At 36.6% G+C, this 23,283-nt stretch overlaps 1 protein-coding gene across 9 annotated transcripts in view; it reads right to left on the reverse strand.

Moving 5' to 3' along the window:
• The window catches only part of PCDH7 (protocadherin 7), a 420,442-nt gene that overhangs the window by 340,726 nt on the left and 56,433 nt on the right, over positions 1–23,283 (reverse strand). For 6 of the 9 annotated variants that reach the window (XM_023253220.2, XM_019829661.3, XM_023253217.2 and 3 more), the window contains exon 2: positions 16,008–16,067. The exons of the other annotated variants lie outside the window; for them this stretch is intronic. In XM_023253220.2, the coding sequence (XP_023108988.1) occupies positions 16,008–16,067 (60 nt within the window). The remainder of the gene's footprint in view (positions 1–16,007; positions 16,068–23,283) is intronic. 9 annotated transcript variants of the gene reach the window in all.

Here is a 23,283-nt window from a genome sequence, read left to right on the forward strand (position 1 = left end):
CTAATTATCTGTGTGTAAAACAGTCAATTCTTCTGCACAGACGGAACTTTTCACATGACACATTTGGACTCCACAGCCTACCAAAGAGGACTAGAAATTAGTGAGCCCATATTTCTACAATTTGTTTGTATCTGATTCTACCCCAAGTCCAGAGTTATGTTTATTTTTCCCACAAAAAGAGGTAACTAATTGCTTTTATGAGAAACAGGGTGGGGGGGGGGGGATGGGTGTTGAACTGAAAGCCTGAATGTATTCAGAAATAGCATTAAAAACCAGTCTCCACACTTTTCAGTGAAAATAAGAGGGGAAGGATGCCAGATGGAAATCGGCCAAATGGTGTTCTTTTAGGAATTGCACCTAAGTTATCCTGAAGGCGGAAAAAAAAGAAGAAGAATGAGAGGGAGATTCCAACAGGATGCCCTGAAAAAGTTGCCTGCTTTACTTGTCACGAAAGGAGCACAAAACAGTCATTATCCAAACATCATAACAAATCTGTAAAAACAAAACAAAACAAAACAAAAAACCTACTGAATATTTTAGACCAGGAAATAACAATTTATAGTGACTTTTTGTGACATTTGGAATCGATCGATTATACTCTCTATATAATCAATGCTTGATGATTGCATTTAACTCCTTCCCAATGTATTTGTTTATGTAGTCGGTATTGGCATCTCTTCTATCCATCCCACAGCCTTTGTACATGTTTGGAACTCACTCATCCTCTGCAGATCCCAACACAGAGACGTGCCTACATGCCTGCCCACCTCTCCCTCCTACACCAGCTGAGAAAAGCAACCGCCCATGTCACTGTATGCTCCCCAGAGAGTCAACTGTCACTGCACCTGTTTTTGTCCCTTCAGGAAAAAAAGAAAAAAAAAAGAAAAAAAAAGAACCAGGGTTGAGACCTCTCTTGCTTGAAAGTCTCCAAAAATTTAGGCTCGAATTAAGGGTCTCGCTTTGGAATTTACAAAATATTTAAGATCAGAAAGCCTCTCGCAGATTGGGATTTTGAAAGTGTTCCAAGAATCACCAAGTTGCCTTTTTTACAAATAGATAAAGACTGTGACGATATGCGCTGGGTTAGGTCTAGGAACGTAGTACATATTTAGTCAGAACACTTCGCCTCATCAAATTTTTAAATAAGCAACCGGAATCCAGATATATAGCATGTGTGGTTTCAGATTACATTTCAAAAGGCTAACTTCGCATTCACAGGCTTTGAAAAGGGGAATCCTTGAAAGGGGTATTTGAGTGACAAAAAAAAGGGGGGGTGTCCTAGTGGTTTTGGTTTAGTGAATAAAGCTGAGAAAGGAAGTGTTGAGCTCCCAGAGGCACAGAAGCTCACTGGAACTTCATTTTGCAACTTGGAAGAATCCTCATTATTTTATCCATTTGACCTTTTGATTCCACTCCTTCCTGCCTCTGACAAGATCTTATTTCATCAATGTCCTTTCCCGTTTCTGTTCAACCTCTTTCTTTCACCCTATGAACCTACCTGAATTTCCTTATATTGTAAAAAAAGATCTTTCCTCATTTCTTCCGTCACCAAATTGCTGTTTCCTTTCCTCTCCTGCAAAATTCATGGCAGAGTGCATGGCATTCAATGGTTCCGCTTACTTAAAACTCTCTCCATGAAACCTGATGTACTCTTACCTGGCCACCATGCTGATGAATCTATTAGAAACGTGACGTAAAGCAGTCTTTCGTCACTCTTTAATTTTGTTGATCTGAATTCTGGGAATTGGGCTTTAATATCAACTCGTGCACCTATGAACTGCTTAAACGGGGGCAGCTATTTAACTTCTCTAAGACTTAGCTCTCTCACATTTAAATTGGGGGTGCATGGGTCTTATTTATTTATTTATTTATTTATGGCCTGGGTCACTTTTAAGGACAGCCAAGTTTCCTTTGAGCAAATTACTTTTCATCCACTGAATTCAGTCTGGTAAGTCTGTTATTCAAAGTGTGTTGCCTTTCCTTAACCAAAAGGTTGACAAGCCGCCCTCAAAGGACATTTTGGCATTCCAATGGAGTTTGACCAGTGAGCACAGTGATGAAATACATTTTAATATAAGTGGATTTAAGACATTTCAGGAGTTGTACCTGAAGGAGAGTTGACCAATTCCTACTAACCCCTGAGTTTACCCCTACCGTCTGGAGCTGGAATAGACTTTTCTTTTTCCTGACCATGTTCCTTCTTTCACCACTAGCCCCTCTCAAGCCCTACCTCATGGCTCCCAAAGCTATCTTTGGTTTAAAATATTAAGTTATCAATTCGGTTTATATAGCTTGAAAACAAATTGTGTTATTAGTATTAAATGAGCTAAGCTGTGTAATATTTTAATTAAAATGTTCAAAATTAAATTCTGAAATTAGCTTCTTTTCCGAGTCTATTGGTCTTCTCCTTTCTCCTCCAGCCTCCAATCATGTATATTTTACATCGTTTTCTCCATACACATCGTTATCTGTCTCCACATCATGCGTCAGAATCATACGATAAGGCTTTATCAGACTGTACTTGTCCCCTGACAAGTCTCTTTTTCTCCAGCACTTTTACTGTCAACTGCCCTCCATTTCACCAATAGAGCCATCATTTTAAACACTTACTGAGTTATACCCTTGCTTCAAAGCTTTCAGTGACTTTCAAATACTTACAGAATAAACCCAAGTTGCTAGACATAAAATTCAAGGCTCTTCTGGAGCTGAATTTACTTGCTCTTTCCAGTTCATATTGAGTCGCTCATCCCATATTTCCTACACTCTAACCACGCTGGATTATGCAACTTTTACCAAGTATGCAACGAAATTTGAGACTTTCATTACTTTGCTCATAATTTCTTCTCCAGCTGAAATGTCTTTCTTCCTTCCTAAGTGTAAGTGGACTTAATTTGTTACAAGGGCCAACTAAAAAGTTTCTTGTTTCATTAAGCATTTCCCAAATGTCTTCACTTTCTTTCTTTATCTCTGTCTTCCTATAGCCTTTATAACACATCTGGCTGTCTTGGTTTGTTGAGAGCAAAATTGGTTTCTTTCCCATATTTACATCCCTCGCCTTAAGCACAGTGTCTGGGCTAAAGCATGTATTCCATAGTCATTACCAAGTAATAGGTTCCCTCTGATGATCTTCAGATACAAAAATATATTCTGAATTATATATTTTATATAAATATATGTATATGTATATATATTTGAATATATGGAAGGTATATGAAAATATATATTTCAAAATACTTTATATGGATAGATAGATAGATAGAGTGTGCATCCAAAATAATCTAGCACTTTTATACCTTTATACTCCTTTGGTTAATGCGTCAGCATGTCAGTACATGACTCAACGCAGACATCAGTATTCTTGATATATGTTACTTATCGGTATCAATAAAAGTTATATTCTGAATTTGCAAACCAAACATTGAGAAAATCCTAAATTATATCCAATGATGTGATATTCTGACAATATGTTGTATCCGAGGCTGTACCATTTCATAATAATATTAGCTGGAAAATTTTAAATTGTCACACCATAGGTAACAGCAGCATTAAAGGCATGATGGCATTCCTTCTGAAACCTATCAAAAACAATAAAAATTTCAAACAAAAATACAATCTCTTATAAAAATTAGACGATAACACATACTGAATATGATTTATACAGGATTTTACAGACATTTCATGGTAAAGCATAAAGCAGGTATTTTGAAAATTGTGCATTATGAGTGTGGATATTTATATATAGAATCGTGGGTTAAACGCTTTGCATAGATACGGGATATGCAACCTCCGCATTATGTGGAGAGTATGAGTGGCTTCAGCACCAGAGAATAACTTTGCAAGACATTTTTCTTGAAAGATTTAACAATATAAGCACCACACATTGATCATTATTCATAGACCAGGGGTTCTAAATGCTTGAAACACTAGACAGCCCCTGGCATGCTATAAGCCCTTTCAGCTCTAACAGACGGAAGCTGAATTTCCTTGATTGCCAGCCAAAGATCAGACAGAAAACACCCAGGCAGAAAGCATCTAGTCTAATAGAATATTGTTTAATTGGAATTAAAGGTGAAAAAAGAAAGAGAGAGAGAAAAAAAAAGGAGCAACTCCACAGCCTGTGCCCTTCAATATTGATGATCCTTAAAATTTCACTGCCACGGAACTGTCAGAACTGTCTTACTACAAATGAAATCTTATGAGTTATTTTACTTTATTTTTTTTCCAAAGAAAACAGCAAATCCTAGAAACTACAGGGCAGTGAAAATCATATCTGTGCTATTTGTGGTATTAATTCTCTTTTTTTTTTTAACCATAAAACACAAAGAGGAAACAGAAATCATTGAAAGTACTTTAATAATATGTGGCAAAATAAAAAAAAAATAAAAATACTTCTGGATAAGGTCTGAGATACAAATCAGCTTACAGCTGGAACATGAGTTCAGGCAATGATAGAGGTAAAAATGGGATTCCATAGATTTGATGAGTGAAGATGCTTTAAGCGTTCAGCCTCAAGATAGCCTCCAAGGCATGACTTCATTTGAGATCAGAGCTTAACATCAAGGAAAGCCTCTTTTGACAGCATTAGAGCAAAGGAAGTTTATGTTAAAATCATGTGTGTATTTCTCCCCAAACATCATACAGAGTTGCAATATTATCACACAGAAACAGTTCCAGTTGACCTGAGCTCCATCTTCAAAGAATGGTTTTGTGTCTATTGATTTTAGAAACCATGCATTAAATTGTATTCCTTTTGGTATTAATTATACTAATTCCTCTACTAAAGAATTAGGGCTCTGGGGCAGAACACTCTTTCGGTGCCAAGAAATGACCAAAGAGACCAGTTGTCTCTACGACTTTGTATTCTACATAAAGTATGGCAGCTGATAGCACTGAATCCCAAGTCCAAGAAAGATATATTTTCAGTTAAAGCGCAACTCCTATCCTGCGAGGGTTGCTTCTTCCTCTCTGGTGCTTCCTCCACCCTGCTTTGAAAGTTATTCCCCTCACAAATCAGGGTCACCACTCCTCTGTCTTTGAAGACCTCTGCTGTGTCACTCCCATCTCTCCCAGCGTCAAGTTGTATCTCCATAACATGAATCTAATGCCTTCTACATTTTGAGCTACTTTCCAGACTTTGTTCACAGCTTCCTGCCTTGGCACCCACTTGTTGTCCACCAGAGCTCTCCCTCGTGGCAACATGTAGTTCTCACATCTGGGAAACACATATTTGTCTTGCTAACAACAGAGCGCCCGGAGTAGAGTAGATCCTGAGTGACACAGGGGAATGAGAGCTCTAAGAGAGCTCTAACAGAGCTCATATGATTTGTGACGTATGTGTACATAAATATGTGTAAATCCCCTCACCTGTGTCACCCAGCATTTCGTATTTTACAAGAATGGAAAATCTCCAGTACCTAATCTAGGGGAGAAACTCAACAAATACTTATCGAATGACTAATATCTATACACGTTATTGCACGTCTTCGAATCACCCAAGACTTCCATTTATAGCATCAAATGAATTCAGTCAAGCAATTGCTAAGCTACTGTAAGCAAAGTACTTTGCTAAAAACAAGAAGGAGATGGTAAATATGAGTCAGGCTTGGATGTTCCCAGTGAAGAGATTCTAGGGTAGAAATAATATGCATATACACTTTCAAACTATTCCATCAAAATATTCCATCATTAACGACTGGAAGATTCAGGTAGCATAAAACCACACGGATAAAATGCCTTAAAATTAGCACAAATGACTTGGTAACCAGAAAAAGAGGGAAGGTAGGATTCCCTCATGTAAAGTTAGGAAGACAAAGGATTGTTGGAGGATGTAGCACTATAGCTTACGAGAAACTAGTAGCAAAGTGTAAAGCAGGTAAAGTCACCTGAAAGTCACCAGGCTGAGCTGGAACACTGAGCTCACAAAAAGGAAGAATGGAAAGGACAAATATGAGAGGAGCATTAGAGGTAGAGGAATAGAATTCTAAAGTAAGGAATCTGAAGTCTACTTATGAGAAATGACTAGGACTACGTGTTCCTGAACACAGTAGTACGTTGACAACACTAAGAAGCAGTACGTCGTTCTGTCCTCGCAACACTCTGCGCAGCAAGGTACGCAATCCTGCAGCCTTCGTGTAATATCTCAATCCACTACATGTAATTTGTACACAAATATTAATAGCAGCTCGACTATACTTTCCATGCCTGATCATGTTCTATGTTATAAGTCTTGAGCAGTCACCAGCAGCACAAAGAGAAAGTGAGAGAGAAAGCTTTTTTTTTTTAAAGCACATATTGTTACGATCCAATATTACTAGATGGCACAGTGAGTGGAACACTTGTAATAACAGTCATTAAGGCCTATCAGTTTCAAATTCGACTAAACAATAGGTAATGGCAACTTCTGCAGGACAGGGGTGGACCATACAACCAGCTCCATGAAAAGAAGTCAATTTAAAGATCCAACGGTAACCTATCTTTTAAAACAAGCTAATAGGAAACAATTACAGCAAAATATTTGAGGAAAACGGAAATAAAAACATTCCCAAATCTCAGAGTTAAACGAACTGAATGGCAGCACAAAGGATATGGCAATGACTGAAAAGCACACTGCACAGAAGGTGCTCCCTAAAACAGCCAGACACCTCCAATTAATAGAATTCCAAATATTCAAAGAAAGGGGAAGGGGAGGTGGGCTTATGAGCTTACCTAAACAGCCAGCTGAAGTCCACTAAAAAAAATAAATACACCTGTTACATATTTCTCAGTGTTTGTTTGAAGAAATAATGTCTAAATCCCGAGAGAGACTCCTAGAAACAGCTCAAAGTGTGCATTGAAAGTTGACCATTTTTTATTTGATTCTCATGTTTGCATTTTCTAAATTATTCCAAAAACATCTTTCATTTCTAAATAATTCCGAAAACAGAAAGCTTATTCATAAAGGCGGTGAAGTCTCTAGCAATAAACAAGTTTAGATTCCTACCATCAAGTTTAGATTCCTGTCAAGGTTTGAGGAAATCAAGGTTTAAATTCAGATACACCTGCAGTTTGGATCGTAGCCTACTTGTGACTAGTATAAGACTTTTGGAAAACCTATTGGTCTGTTTTGGGGAGCAGATTGCACTTAGAACACCCACCATGCTGCATTGCATTAAGACTGCTTCTGGAATCTTAGCTCAACTGGTGAATAGCTATGTGACCTGTGTCAGTCACATTTTTGAGCCTTTCTTTAATAATACTGTTATTTATACTTGCTCACTTTATGCTAGACAGTTGCAATCAATGTATATATTAATTTATTTCTGACCTTACTTACATAGCTTAGTAATTCATCCTCATTGCCTAACAATGCTATGAGACTATTACCCCCATTTAAATACAGCACGAAAGGTTAAGTAGGTTGTCCAAAGCCTCCAACACTAGTCCATAATTGGTGTTCATTTAATTCATGATTATAGGGGCACCTAGGTGGCTCAATTGGTTGGGCATCTGACTTCGATTCAGGTCATGATCTCACAGTTCGTGGGTTCGAGCCCCACGTCGGGCTCTGCACTGACAGCTCAAAGCCTAGAGCCTGCTTCAGATTCTGTGTGTGTGTGTGTGTGTGTGTGTGTGTGTGTGTGTCTTCCCTGCTTATGTTCTCCTTCCCTCCCTCTCTCTCTCTCTCAAAAATAAATAAATAAACATTTAATTTATGAATTATGTACAGTTAAACTATATATTTTTATAGGAAATCCAAGAGAGGACAAATATACTAATCCAAATTCCTACTAAATACATTTAAACTGAAAGATCACTTAAATCGGATCATTATCAGTTAACTATCAGAGCAAAACTAAATTGCAATTTTCTGATAGTCTGAAGACAGAATACTATGCAACTAAAAAGAAAAGAAGCTTAGGAACATCTTAGGAACATTTTGGCACAAATGTTTACTGAATTATTTTGTACCACAATTTCAAATTTGTCCTTATTTTAGAAAATAGAAGTTACAATTAATTACAGATTACCAATTACAACTTCATAATGTGTATATGCTTTCTCTTCCATATGCTAAAAATTTCTACTAAATGAAAAAGAAGCAATTCAAGTTGACATGTTAGACGAGGGAAAGAGTCAGAGAGAGAAAAAAAGTGAAAGTTTAACAGCTTTCTCTTTATAAGATTTTGCATAACAGAGACTTTAGACTTCCATAAATACTCATTTCTGTGTACAATAAAATATCTGTGAGTAACATAATAACCAGCAATGTTCCAAATGGCATCCATACATTAACTGCCAAAAGAGGTTATGGAACAGTTTCTGAAAAGAAAAAAGGAGCCCTCTGGACCTACTGTAGTACCCAAACTCACAGGAAATGAACAGCCTAACTATGTGGCCATGAAATAAGTCCAGCAGATATCAGTGATTGGGAATGAAGGCTTGACAAAATCTGGGGATATTTGTCAGATCCTCAAATCATTATTATATTTCTTCGCATGTTCCGAACTGTCCGCGGTGTAAAATGAAGAGAAAAGCACTTTCAGACGGTTTGTTGTATTTTATAGCTCAATATTCATAACAACTGTGCCCATTCTTTATGCTGTTGTGAAAAGGCAGAACCAATCTTTTGGCGGATGACTGTCTTTGGCTCAGCAGAAGCTTCCATTTTATGCAATAAAGACTAACACATACAATCCCAATATGTTCTCACTGGGGAGGGAAGAAAAGGACGAGAGACCCCTTTCATGTCACACACTTGATAAATTATTTCTAAGATGCATAGTTTTTTTCCTAGGGCCTGTCCAAAGGCAGAGTTCCATTGTGGCTTTCCAAAATGCAACCCTTTGTAAGTCATTTCAATGGCTCTTAATAGAATCCTATGAATCACATTATATATTCAAAAATATGATCACCCTAATACATATCTTTTATGTTTGCTCTCAAAATTATGAGAAGTACTTCTGTTTTATCTGAGGGAAGCCTTGAAGCATTTATTTGTGGTCACTTGCTGCTTAAAATGTACTTCATTTAATGTGATCGCACACTTAGATATTTAATATGCTTTTAATTCATGGGAGTATTTCATATCATAAAACTGCCTTTTAAAAAAAATCTGTTCTGAGTTCAGGGAAAAAAAGCATACGCAAGTTCTTTTATTTTTTAAATGAAGAATTATTTTTTAAAGCATTAAAAAATGTTTTGGGGGTGGCCCAGCCAGTTAAGCATCAGACTCTTGATTTCCGCTCAGGCCATGATCTCATGGGTTAGTGAGTTCGGGCTCCTTGCACTGGCAGTGTAAAGTGGGCCTGGGATTCTCTCTCCATCCTTCTCTCTCTGCCCTTCCCATGCACACTTTCTCTCTCTCAAAATAAATAAATAAACTTAAAACAAAATTTATTGAGTAAACTCTACCCCCATGGTGGGGCTTGAACTCATGACACCAAGATCAAGGGTTGCATGCTCTACTGACCGAGCCAACCAGGCAACCCTAAATGAATATTATTTTTAATTCTGGTGCCATGTGACACAACCATCAACAATTCTGAAGCTTTCTTTTCCTTTTTTTCATTGTCTCCATTAGACCCCTTGGGAGTCCAATGGCTTAGGTCACAACATGAAACATCACGCTAATTAAACTGCTAATTAATTGGTATAAGAAATATATTGCATGAAATAGATTGCTGTATTGTACTGTCTCAATGTTTGCACTATTTCAACTTGGTAACCACTAATTTAGAACCCTTTAATCATATTCTTTAATCCAAATGTTAATCTCACATGACAAGAGCACATGAATTACCAGAGAAGCTTGGTACAAAATATGTGTTTCATTTCTTCCTAATATTGAAAATGGTTTGTTGAAAGATAAAAAGATCCTGTGTTTACAGATTCTTAATATTCATTTGAATGTAACCTTTCCTCATAAACATTTTCACAAACTTCTCCATGTGAATTTTGAGTCATTTATGTGACTAGCCATCATAGAATTTTTATTAAAAAGGCCCATGGGATAACTTAATTGTTTCCTTAACATTATCAGGGTCTTTCCGAACACAGATTTTTTTTTCAATTACATGACTTTTAACAATCAAGTGTCAATTTGGGGTTCAGAAAAGGGCAGATTTTTATGTAATAAATATGCAAGGGTTTTAAAAAGTCAACCAGCAGAAAGTTAGAAGGCACTATATCCACTTGAAACGTATTATCAGGAGGTAGCCGTTTCTGATCTTTCTAGAATGCATCTACCAAATGTCTGCTTCTTTCATGAGCCTGACATATAGGGGAGAAAAAAAAATCATCCTGACCTGCCTTTTAACAGCTAGACACAGAGAAAAGAAAAAAAAATGAGAGACCAAGGTCCCCCTCACCTGCTACTGAGACAGAATTTCCACGGAAGCAATTGGGTAGTTACAAAACAGGCTGAGCTGTACCTGGTCTCAAAATTCAATCTCTTAAAACAGGACATGTTCATTTCCCCCCTAACATCTAAGGATACAATCTAGGAAGATACTCATTTTTAATTACATCAATCTTAACTCCTCCTTAGAAATTCACAAAAAGAAGCATAAGATAGTTATTATGGTGGTATTAACATCCATAAAAATATAGAGTAGCCAGCTCTTTCATGAAAACAAAGTAAAAATTATTGAAATGGATAGCCTAAAAAAATCTGTAATTGGCCCTGTTTCTTTTCAGATGCTTAGTTGCTAAACTGTGAAATGAAGTTAGAATATTATAACTTCTTCATGTTTTCACAAGCAATACTATGGGTTCCCAAGAACACAGGGACATTTCTGAAGTCTAGATTTTCTAGCCACAATTAATATTCACTATATATTATCCAAAACATGGTTTCAAATAGGAAAGACAACATTTTCAATGATAGTTTATTTGTTTTATCCTCTCCAATGTAATTAGCCAATTGCAATGTTGAAAATGAAAGCCACTGACTTTCCAGACATTAAATATTACCCACTTCAATCCAGCCAGTATTTATTTTGTTTGTATTTCACACATTCAAATCTCATAGTTATTATAGATTACAAAGCACATTTTCTGCTTAATAAAGGACTTTGAAAATGAAGCCCTATCATATATCATAGAAAATTACTAAATATCTGCAAAGAATAGTAGCTACTTATTCATGGATGGGTTATCATAATCAACACTATCCTTAGTTTTTATGATAATCTGACAAATAATTTATCATTCTTACATTTCACATTGCTTATGTCACTACTAATTGGGGGAAATTATACTCCCTTATAATTACAGATAAAGTGATCTTTCAAAAATTATTCTTTGACCTTTTAAAAACTTGCATCATTGGATGGTGACAGGTCTGATTTCAGCTTTCACAGTTTCCGTTCACTTGTCGATGCTTGAAGAAATGATGGCTCACAGAGCTCTAAGATTTGAATTGTAGCAGACCAGAAACTCATGAATTCCCCCGGAGAACCTGTACCCGCACTCTTTTGCTCAGTTTCATGCCATAGTATATGAAGTATATCGAGGCTTGGAGTTATCTGTTCTGTGAGGTGCATTTTGTGTCACTTCTGACAGTGACATTGAGTTTATTTTAGCCCGTGAACATCTCAATCAGCAACAACTACACTCTATTCATATGTTGATTATAAAACAACAATAAGGAAATCAAGAGGTGCTGGCATTTACTGAGGTCTTGTCAAGTCATACTCCTATCACCTGGCTAAATCGCACTTAATAATCACAACTAATTTGCAACGTAGATGCTGTTACTAACTTTCAGTCACATCTGAAGAAATGGAGGCAGAGAGATGCTTGTTCAAAGGCCATTCAGTTTGTAAAGTGTGCGATCCACATTTCGAACCCAGGCAACCTGGATTCCAGATGCTGCACTCTTAAGGCACTCTGAGCGCCCTTCACTTAGTACATGACATTGTAATAATTAGCCTGTGTGTCTGGAATTCCCATTAGCCTGCGTGCGAGCTCTCCTTGTTCAAAGAATGCAGTTGTCTTTTGCCTCCATCCACAGCGAAGGCTCCATTTTCAAATGTTGTTTGATGCAAATATTACCTAGTAACATATTTTAAGCCTGCAAAGCAAAGTCAGTTAGAAAAGAATTTCTTCTTCCCTGTCTCCAATATGTAAAGCAGACGTCCTATCACAGATTCTACCGTTGTCCAATACTCTGTCTGCGAGAACGTCTGGATGCCTTTCACATTGAAGTCATGCATGCTGAATCTGCTTCACTCATGTTAACAGATGCGTGATCCGAAGAACCAAAAACTCCACCCCTGTCCCCCTGAACAGTTCCAGAGCCTAACTTGGACCCTCAAGTTTTGGCACGAAGGATCTGTGACCTGCTGAGTGTATGTAGCCTCTGAAACCAGGCTGGCAAGACTCAGAGCCCCGCTCTATCTCCTGGTGGTCTGTACTTCTGCAAATTTGCCTAAATTCTCTGTGCCTAACCTTCCTTATCTGTGAAATGGGTGATATGACAATAATGGCATCTGCTTCATGAGGCTGGCATAAATATTAAATTGAGCAATTAACATATCATCTTTATAGAGTTGACTGTTGGTAACTCAACTAATTTATATTTATCAAAACCAGGAAATGGAATAATAGCCTCCAAATAAATAAATAAGCAGAATTAACACCAAAAGCAACTACTTCAATCCTCAATAATATTTTAAAGCCTTTTTTTTTTGTATTTTAGTGAAATTTTTACTTCTGTGCATCCAATTGGCTGATGCATTCTGAACATAACTTTTCAGTTGGTAATTTCATTAACAGTTGCCCCACTGCTGCTCTTTATAATCATTTTCTTTCTTTGAACCACCTCCACCCTCCCCCCTCCACTGCCCCTCCCCCCCCCCTTTTTTTGTCAGACGGAAAGAATCAAAAGCTAATGGTAAACATTTTACTTAGAGATAAAGGGTCATGGGATAGGCTTGGTAGGTGGTCTCCCATCTTTATTCTCATCTTGTAGAATAAAGAATAAACTGACAGAATTAAATTTTATTACCTAAATCAGTCCCATAAATGACCAGAAGTTCACTGAAACAAACAAACAGAAAAAATGTTCAGTGTAATAAATTCTCTAAGGATCCCTGAAGATTATCCATACCACCTTTGTGATTTTGAAAGTGACACCACTTTGCAAGTTAGTATGAGCCCTCCGCCCCAAAATTGACATGTATATGCTTTCATTTTGCCTCATACTGCTTCTCTGACCTTTCCCAGTTGGAGTAGTAGCAGGAAACTAAAATAAAAGCACTGCTTTTCTGTGTGAGGCACTTTGTGACTAAACGTTAATCCTGAAATTATAACAGTTGCAAGACTCCTCTGCTCCTTGCTTCTCCTAAGCAGAGAACGACTATGAGATGAAACAGCCTACCGCCGTAAACATCAGGGGCTAGTATTTCCTTCTCCTCTGAACCCAACCAGGCTGATCTGAGTCCAGAAATGCCTTTGAAGTCACAGAGACCTTCATGTGCTGATCAATCCTTGGGGGGTAAAGAGCAAGAAAAACTGGTTCTGGCACTTTAATATTCGGCCAGGGAAGGCATTCAACTCAGTGCAGAACAAAAAGGTTTCCTCTGTTACAAATTGAGTGATTTTGTACTTGGGTGCCTCTTGGATCAATTAACTTAGGGAGACCCATTGATCCCAGAACATGATTATTTATACTTCGGTACATATTTCCATTAAAGTCAGACTAAGGATGGAACAGAAACAAGTGTGAATTCGCATTTCTCCTTACTCTTAAGGCATGCGGTCAGCTTTGGGTCAATTTAAGTGGAAAACAGTATGTGATTCTCTTAATACCAATGATCACTACTGAGTATTAATATAATCAGTATTAAGTGTCGTGCTGTACTGTTTCCAAGTTATCAAAACCTTAGAAGTTAAGAATTAAAATGATCTTAAAATTGTGCAATCTGAACCCATCCTTTATAGTTAAGAAATCTGAGCACCTAAAAGCTAATATATATATATATATATATATATATATATATATATATATATATAGCTGTTTAGTTGCAAAGCAAAATTTGACATCAAAACTCCTGAATCTGTTCAGGGTATTGTTCTCCTTACACCCTCGAAATTATCTCTGTCAAACTTATTCCCTTTATCTAAAGTTGCTAAGCTCTTCACTCTCAAATTGTGGAGAATGTATTCCAAAGCCAGCGACATGAACCTATTTTAGGTCCCTTTATGTTTTAAGAGATTACTAAAATAGGAAATATTGTCATTTTATAAAGCAGTTACATTTTATTATTTTGGTCACAGAAAAATATTCGATACAATAGAATTATAGAGTTTGTAGACTTATAATTTATTATAATAGCATAAATAAAGACAAAAATCCCTGTAATAGTATAGATAGGATACCAACTTCAGTTGATTGTCACATAGAAAGAAGAGGTAAAAATTTCTACTATAAAGTTAATCAGCAAGATAAAGAGACATGAATACAAATACCAGAGAACAATAGTTTCAAAATTATTATGGCACACGGTGACTACAAAAAATATGTCTATCTGTTTTAAATATTTACTATCTTATCTATGTTAATATATGATTATTTGTAATTAATTTAGACCGAAGAAAATGGAAAAAAAAACTATAACTTTAGGCATATTAAAAAGTTATAGTTAAAACACAAATATTTCCCGAGTCTCTTCTATAAAAACAGCCATGATTCACATCCTCTGTCACTGAGTAAAAGTAACCTGAAGGAGTATAATAGGACTTTCCAACTGTCCTCAAACTGATTTCACAGGAGCCTACTCTCATTATTTTGAGACATTGGTACTATCTTAATTTAAATGGCTCAATGGCAGTAAATATTATACTTAATTGGAGAGCCTTTGCAGTCGTCAGTCTATATTCGAATTGCTTCATTTGTGAATAATTATCTTTAGTAATGACAACACGTATGAAATGGCTTCAGACAGTTTCCGCTACCTCTACATTCTAGGTAACAAACTAAAGTGCAAAGGTTAACCATTGAATTTTACCTGCCTCCATTTATATACGCATACACACAAATGCATCCAAATACACCCATACTCATACAAAAACGAGACTTTATACAGTATCTTCAACTGAGCAAATAACTATAATGCACAGAGGTTCTTCCTGCATGCAATTCATTCTTAACAAAATAAAAAAGCCCTCCTCTGCATACACGAATGCATAAGACCACAAATTTTAAAGGCCAGTTTGCTATTGATATAACGGCCATACATTCCTTGAACATTTACGTGGTTTACCCTAAATTCAATCAGAAATTGTGTGAAATGTCTGTGAGATACATTGCAAACTATCCTCTGCTTTTACGCCATAATGAATTACATTTCATCAAGTATCAGAATGACCTAAATTCTATTTTCTTTCCTGTCCACTCCTTTCTCACTTTACCTGACTGGCAGTAGTATTTCTTCTTAACGCCTTATTAAATAACATTGAACAGTCTAATTTTCCCAGAATTCAGTCCTGAGGTATACATTTCCATTTTCTTTGTTGATCTAGCACAGGCTCAGGTGATTTCTACATAATGCATCCAATTAGTTCAAGCAAGGCAAATGAAATCACATCTATACTAATCTCCACATTATTAACTATAAACAGGAACAGGATGTGTCTCCACTCTTTGCTTCAGTCCATTCAAGTGCAAACCAAAAGAAAAAGGATTTCCTGTTCTTCTTTTCACACTCCTGAGTATGACGATATTTGATTCTGTTTCTCCACAGTAATTGATAAGAGTGCAAAACCTCTCTTACATCCCTCCTTTATTCCATATTGAGAGCTTGATTTTTTTTTCAGTTTGTTTGCTAAGTATAATTTGATTCCTTTTTGCAGAGATTTTATTTTAAGTCCATTTTGCATTTTCTTCACAATCAGAGCTTCATTTTAATCAGATAGTGGTCCTGCCCCTTGGGAATCGATTTCTTTTTGCACAAGACAATTCAGGTCTATTAAGATCCAACACACTGAGTTGGAACATTACATGTATTTCACTTACGAGCACATACATTCATTTTACACGATTCCTCAATGTGGCCAGGGGGGTTCGTGGTCTGCACTGTATCCACCTACAAAAAATACAAAAATATATGTCTGCTTTACAGCAATGTGAGTAGGGTTTTGCCAGCCTAGTTCCAAAGCTTGGGTGCACATCTTGGCTGATAGTATTCTTTTCTTCCTTAAGATGTATTTGCAGTGGCCATAACCTCTTTCAGAAGTCATAGAGATATAACAGTTCCCTACAATTAACAACCCTGGGGCATCTAAATCAATACTGCTGGTTAATCTCAAGGATGCTATCTCTGACAAGAGATATTTGCATGGTAAAAGAAACATTGAATTAATTGTGTTTCAGGCTTCAAGCTTTTCAAGGCTATGAAATGTCACCAGAAGAGGGGTGGAGGGGGAAGGGGCGGGGGGGGGGGGGGGATGCTGGCTTTGTTTATACTACAAATACAAAGAATGAAATGGTAATTTTGTTGTCACAGTTTTTACAATTTACAAGTCCCTAAGATCTCAGAGATGTGCTCTTGATCTGAGTGTTCACACCATTCAAAGTAGCTCTCTTGTCTTTAAAAACAATCCTTAGATAGCTGTCTCTTTACAGAAATCTGAGCAATTTACATGCTATCAACAAATGGCCTGCTGATCTCAGGTCAGGGATGGATAACTCTCCCCTTCAAAGTCATGACCCTAAAAGGGCAATGTTTTCCAACTTTGTATCTACTTTGCACAAATAAAGTGATGGTAATATCCCTTCAAAATATTTTGCTAATGTCAGTTTTAAATAGTGTTAATTTTTTTCTCTGAACTTGCTACTGACCAAGTGGCTGATTTCTGCTCTCAGTGCCAGAAGTTACACAGAGTATCGTCTTCTAGGTTGATAGCACAATTGATGTTAGTAAAACATTTAGTAAGTTTGAACATTGCCAAAAAAATAATAAATCACCTCCATAGAATAGAATGCTACAGTTCACTACCAGAAGTATTTATCTTTAAGACTTAGAATCAGAAAAGAGAAATAAATATTCCATTCAATTTCCAAAGTAACGATGCATCAGCACACGAGAATCGAAGTTAGAAAAGAAGTAAATGATTTATACCACTGAATAATTGACCAATTCATTTTTGAAAGTAATTGGTGTAAAAAAAAAAGTAATGTCTAATGTTGAAATTAATTATTCATATTCAAGGACAGAAAATGTTTAAGCATTGCTCTAATCACAGATTATCAATATTAGCTGTATAAATTTAAGCAGCTTTAAAATGTCTTAATTTTTGAATTAGTTGTTATCTTTTCCTAGAAATAAAAAGAATATTTTTTTCTTTCTGAAGCAGCTCTAACCATTACCATAACTTGGGAAATTCTGTCCTATTACACAAGCAGCTTGCATCTATGAAGGCATCACTGATAAGTGCATCTTCCTAATTTAAATTGTACGTTTCAGATGAACATAGTTTGTCTTACTTTACACAAACTATATGACTGCACATTTCATTTCAAAACTGCCTGGACACAAGTGAAAGCTCAACATTTGCAAGTTTCAGATATTGTTTTCCTATTCCCAAATCAACTGCAACAATATAGCTGTAATGCATGCCAAGACATTAGACCTTCCTGTTATGGGCTCTTACTGTATGTGATACGTTGCCATAGACTTTATCAAATATTTAACTACTCTTGTGAAGTTACTCATTTAAGCCTTACATCCCGTACGAGGCTACAATGAACTCCCTGAAGGCAAATGTCATGTCCATTCTGTTTATTGCTACGGTCTCCGTGTTGGCACCTGGTCGGCCTTCAGTGAAAACTGATTTAATGAATGAACGCATGTTTGAGAATAACCAATGAAGGAAATCATATTATTTGTCATAGCACAGTATTACTATTGCCTAATCCAGATATTTTGAAGTCATATGGCTATCTTTGACTTTCGATTATTTGTCATATGATAGATTATGGCACAATCTTTCTTGAATTGCAGTAAATGCTTTTTTATTTTAATAGCATATTATTTCTCCCCCTTTTCTCCCCTCTGTAATTCTGTCTTAAATTATGTGTCTAAAATTTCTAAAATTTCACTACCATCTCTTTTTAATCTATCTCATATAGTAGTCATTCTTTTCTCTAAGGAAATACACTATGCAAAATTGCCCACAAGGTTTTTAATAAATGAGTAAACAATTAAAATAATCACAACAAACATAGGAAATCAGAGGTGTCAAATGTTTCATTTTCTATTTGCAAGACCTGACATACTTTTAACTTAAAAGCACACCCAAGAAATAAAATGCATCGAAGTAATAAATTCACCATACTGCCATGGAGCCCAATGAAATCTCCATATTAAAATGATATTGAAGAATGACACTCCATTCCTAAATTTCATTTCATAAATTAACTATGAATGAGGAGGTTTCGTGTTTTTGTGGTTTTAAGTTTTGAGCCCCTGCACAAATGCATCTGTGCACTAACATTCACCTGTCACTGAAGCCAAGAAAAATGGATTCTTCCCTTAGCATTAAAGATTAATGTTTAAAAGCAAAAGTGCATACCTCAGATAGCTTATTGAGTTCATGGAGAACTACTTAGGAATCACCGCTTTGAAAACTGTCATTGGCGAGGGCCAGGGTAAAAATGGAGGTCACCAGGATGTGTTTGTTTTGATTTGAATCAGCTAATTAAAATGGCCCTGGAAGCAATTTTCAGATCATTGCCACTGAGGAGATAGGCTCTGGTAAATCCAACCAAACCAATCTTTCAGTCAGGTCCAATTCAGTTGAAGTTGTATAGACAAGCCTTTGTCTCTGCCTCTCAGCCTTGCTCCTCAATTTGTTCTAAATCTCAGTCAATATGTCTCTCTCTGTCTCTCTGTATCTTTCTCTCTGTCTCTCTCTCTGCCTCTCTCTCTCTCTCTCTCTCTCTCTCTCTCTCTCTTTTACACACACACACACACACACACACACATACACACACACACACACAGAATGAGATGAAACCAAGTCATTCTGGAACACGTTCTACAAGACCATCTCTATATCTCACTCAGTTTCCATTTCCTGACCAAAGAGACTGAAATAGGCTGGGAATTTAATTAATGAAATTTATCCATAAAATGTTAACTCATAAAACCTAAGTTCTTCTTTTCCAGACTTCCCAATAGCTGGTGAGTAGTGCTAAGAGAAGGAAAGTGAATGATGGAGACAGTAAGAATAGGATTCAGATTCAGGTACAAGAATATGCTGAACATTCACACATAGGAACAGAAATGTCCTTATATTGGTTGGGGCGCCAGGGTGACTCAGTCAGTTAAGCATCCAACTTCAGCTCAGGTCATGATCTCCTGGTCCTCGAGTTTGAACCCTGTGCCAGGCTCTGTGCTGACAGCTTGGAGCCTGGACCCTGCTTTGGATTCTGTGTCTCCCTCTCTCTTTCTGCCCTTTCCCTGCTCATACTCTGTCTTTCTCTCTCAAAAATAAATGTTAAAGAAATTTTTTTAAAGAAATGTCCTTATTAAGTCTAAAAACAACAACAAACACTTTAAAACCATAAATAAAGAAATGTATATCTGGGGGGCACCTGGGTGGCTCAGTCAGTTAAGCGTCCGACTCTTGGTTTCAGCTCAGGTCATGATCTCACGGTTCCTGAGATCGAGTCCCACATCAGGCTCTGTGCTGACAGTGTGGAGCCTGCTTGAGATTCTCTCTCTCCCTGTCTCTGCACTCTACCCCCACTCTCTCTCTCTCTCTCTCTTGAAATGAATACAATTAAATTTTTTTAAAAAGAAATATTTATTTTGAAAGGAATATGTGTCTATTTTTCTACTTATTTTTATTAGGTATGCTTCAAACCTAAATCATGCACCTATGTAATTGGTGTAGATTAGGTACAAGTATCTGTTGAATGTGTTTTCATATAATTGGCAATATGTAAAAGATCTATGAATATTCATTATTTTGTCCTTCACTGACACTCAAATCTAGAGAAAAGGAAAAGTGTCATATGAAAAGCAGATATTTTTCCATAGCATAGAAAATTAAATTGATGGTAATTTGTACAATCCAGGAACAGGAAATTGATGTTCATATTTTAGAGCATAAACGTATAATACAGAAGCTAAACCAGGGCAGAGTCACCTATCAATACTGAAAGTTTATCTGTTACTTTTTTAAAAATATTGGAAAATCATCTGAAGTGTAAAATGAGACATCAGACAAACATGGGGTTTGGTGAATGAAAGGCTATAAGGAGGACAATTCTGGGTGGTATTTTCATCTTTTACTTCCTTTTTATTTTTATTTTTTTTATTTACTTTTTAAAAATGTTTATTTATTTTTAAGAGAAAGAGACAGAAAGATCCTGCAAGCAGGGGAGGGACAGAGAGAGAGAGAGAGAGAGAGAGACAGAGAGAGAGAGAATCCCAAGCAGATTCTGCACTGTCAGCACAGAGCCCGTCATGGGGCTCGAACTCACAAACTGTGAGATCACCACCTGAGCCAAAATCAAGAGTCAGACGCTCCACGAACTGAGCCACCCTACTTCCTTTTTTTAAGTGATGCATCCCAAACCATAAATTATAATAATTATTAGTTACTGCCACACCTGTATAGATGTTTATTACAAAATAACACTTTAATAATTTTACCTCGCAAATCCCTTGTGAAGTGGAAACTACAATTTTGTTCATTTTACATATGAAAGAATTGAAGCTCAGAGAGCTTAATCTTCTTACAGAACATCGCACAAAAAAGAATCAGGGTCCCAAAACAAGACTTTTGGCTTCTAGCCAAATGTTTTTCCCTGCATTATCTTTTTTCATGATTATTTCTTATCTGACTTTGAATCTTTTATTTTATTTATTTTTTTTAATTTTTTTTCTACGTTTATTTATTTGTGGGACAGAGAGAGACAGAGCATGAAAGGGGGAGGGGCAGAGAGAGAGGGAGACACAGAATCGGAAACAGGCTCCAGGCTCCGAGCCATCAGCCCAGAGCCTGACGCGGGGCTCGAACTCACAGACTGCGAGATCCTGACCTGGCTGAAGTCGGACACTTAACCGACTGCGCCACCCAGGCGCCCTGAATCTTTTAAAAATAAACAGAGAAGTTACAACTGCAAATGTCTCCATTTTTGCCATGTTTTAAGGCATAATAAACAAACTTAGGCAAGTTTCCTAAAGTATGTATTTATCATACTCAGGATTCTATCGTAATTGTTTAAATTTATGAACACATAACAAAGTTCAACATGCACAAAAGTTGTCTACATTGCCAACAACAGAAAAAGACAAATAAGGCAAATTCTATCCAATCAAAGACAGGGAGGCCTCATTTACATGTGAAAGTGCACACACACACACACAGACCATTTGATAGCACTGTTTGAACTAGGTGCTTAAAAAAAGAAGGCTTTTAGATTGTAAGTCAACCACTGAACTGGCCATGGAAGGAAAGGAAATAGATAATATCATACCAATTCCTCATCATAAGTACTGTGCCCCGACTTCGAAAAAAAAAAATGAATGATTTAGGCCCTAACAAAAGAATGCCTTAAGTTGGACAGCCAAGCAATCAACATTTATTGACAGACTGAGTGTTACAATCATGGAATCTCAGAGTTAGGAAGAATGACAAAGGTGATAGAGCCCAATCATGTAAGAAGCATTGCAGAAGACATGGAGAGAAATACAAAGCAACATCAACCAGTCTTGGTTCTGGGGAAGTTTTTATTTATCTTTTGAAGAGATATACAAACACACACATATAAAAGACTACTAACAGTGGGGAGGAAAGGAGAAGAACCAAGTAGGTGAAACTATGAGAGCTCCAAAGAGTGAGAAGAGACTATGGTGAGGGTAGTAGGCTGTGTGCTTGCTGACTAATGGGATCTAAGTTGAGTCTTAGAGGAAGGGTAAGCTTAAGATCTATGGAAATGAGGGGAAACTGCACAAGAAGAGGCAAAACCATGAGGCAGATACAAGGTGAGGTCGGGAGACGGTGAGCTGATTCCCCTACCTAAACCAGACATTTCTATAATTCCACTCAACTCAATCATGACGTACTTTCTCTACTTTCTCTCCTTAGAGCAAGTCTTCATGTAGAAAGAACCAATGGAATAATTACAAAAACAATAACAAAACCCTCTGGCCCATCCTAAATTAGAAATACACAGACAAAAAAAAATTGTAAGGAAGAGAAAATACATTTATCCTGCTGTCCTGCAAAACTCGCCTGTAAGTGAATCCACACGGTTTAAACCCATGTTGTTCACGGGTCGATTGTATTAACATTTTCTAAAACCAATATAGAAATATACTTATTTTTTAAAACACTGATTGTCTTTTGGGGGTGGAGTTTATAGCAGACTTCTACATTCTAAGACACCCATTTCTATACTTAAATTGTTATAACAATGGTGTACTACTTCAGTAATCAAAAAAGAAAAAATGTAATTAAAAAATATATAAACAGGGGTGCCTGGGTGATTGAGTCAATTAAACGTCCAACTCTTGATTTCAGCTCAGGTCGTAATCTCACAGTTTGTGGGTTTGAGCCCCAAACTGGGCTCCGTGCTGGCAGTGCTGAGCCTGCTTGGGATTCTCTCTCTCTGCCCCTCCCCCACTTGCACTTGCTCTCACTCTCTCAAAATAAAATACATTTTAAATGAATAAATAAATACATAGAAATTAGGGTGAATTGTGAGTGGCAAAAGGTCTCAGGGAGGAAAAGCCAATGTATATTGCCTGCAAAGATATCATCTTTATAAAAGCTTCATGCTAGCATTTTAGAAATAGTTATACCATCTGATAAAAGAATGAAGACTATGCTTGACTTTACCCACTAAAGAAAATGACAATTCAGGTAATTTTTAACTCAATAACTAAACCTCTGACTGTAAATGCAAATTAACTGCATTAAAATAAATATAATTTATGTATTCCAAACTTTAGATGAAAGGTTCATTAATAGGATCAAATATAAAAAAGGAAATAAAATCCCTTAGTTCATTGAAAAAAAAAAGAAATACACAAATTAAGTTACCTGTCAAAAGCCAGAGTATGAAATTAAAACAACTGTTTGTTAAAACTCATTGTTTGTGGATTCTTATTCTAGAAAAGCATATTCTTAAATGTTAAATCACACGTGCCTTAATTCATAATTTTATTTTTTCTCGTTTTTCTTCCAGATAAATATTTTAAAGAAACATTTTTTTTTCTAAATCAGGGAGTGACAGAACTCAATATACAAGCAAAAGCACTAAAGCGGATCCCAGCTCTACAGTTC

Source organism: Felis catus, chromosome B1 (assembly GCF_018350175.1).
Source record: "Felis catus isolate Fca126 chromosome B1, F.catus_Fca126_mat1.0, whole genome shotgun sequence".
Lineage (NCBI taxonomy): Eukaryota > Metazoa > Chordata > Mammalia > Carnivora > Felidae > Felis > Felis catus.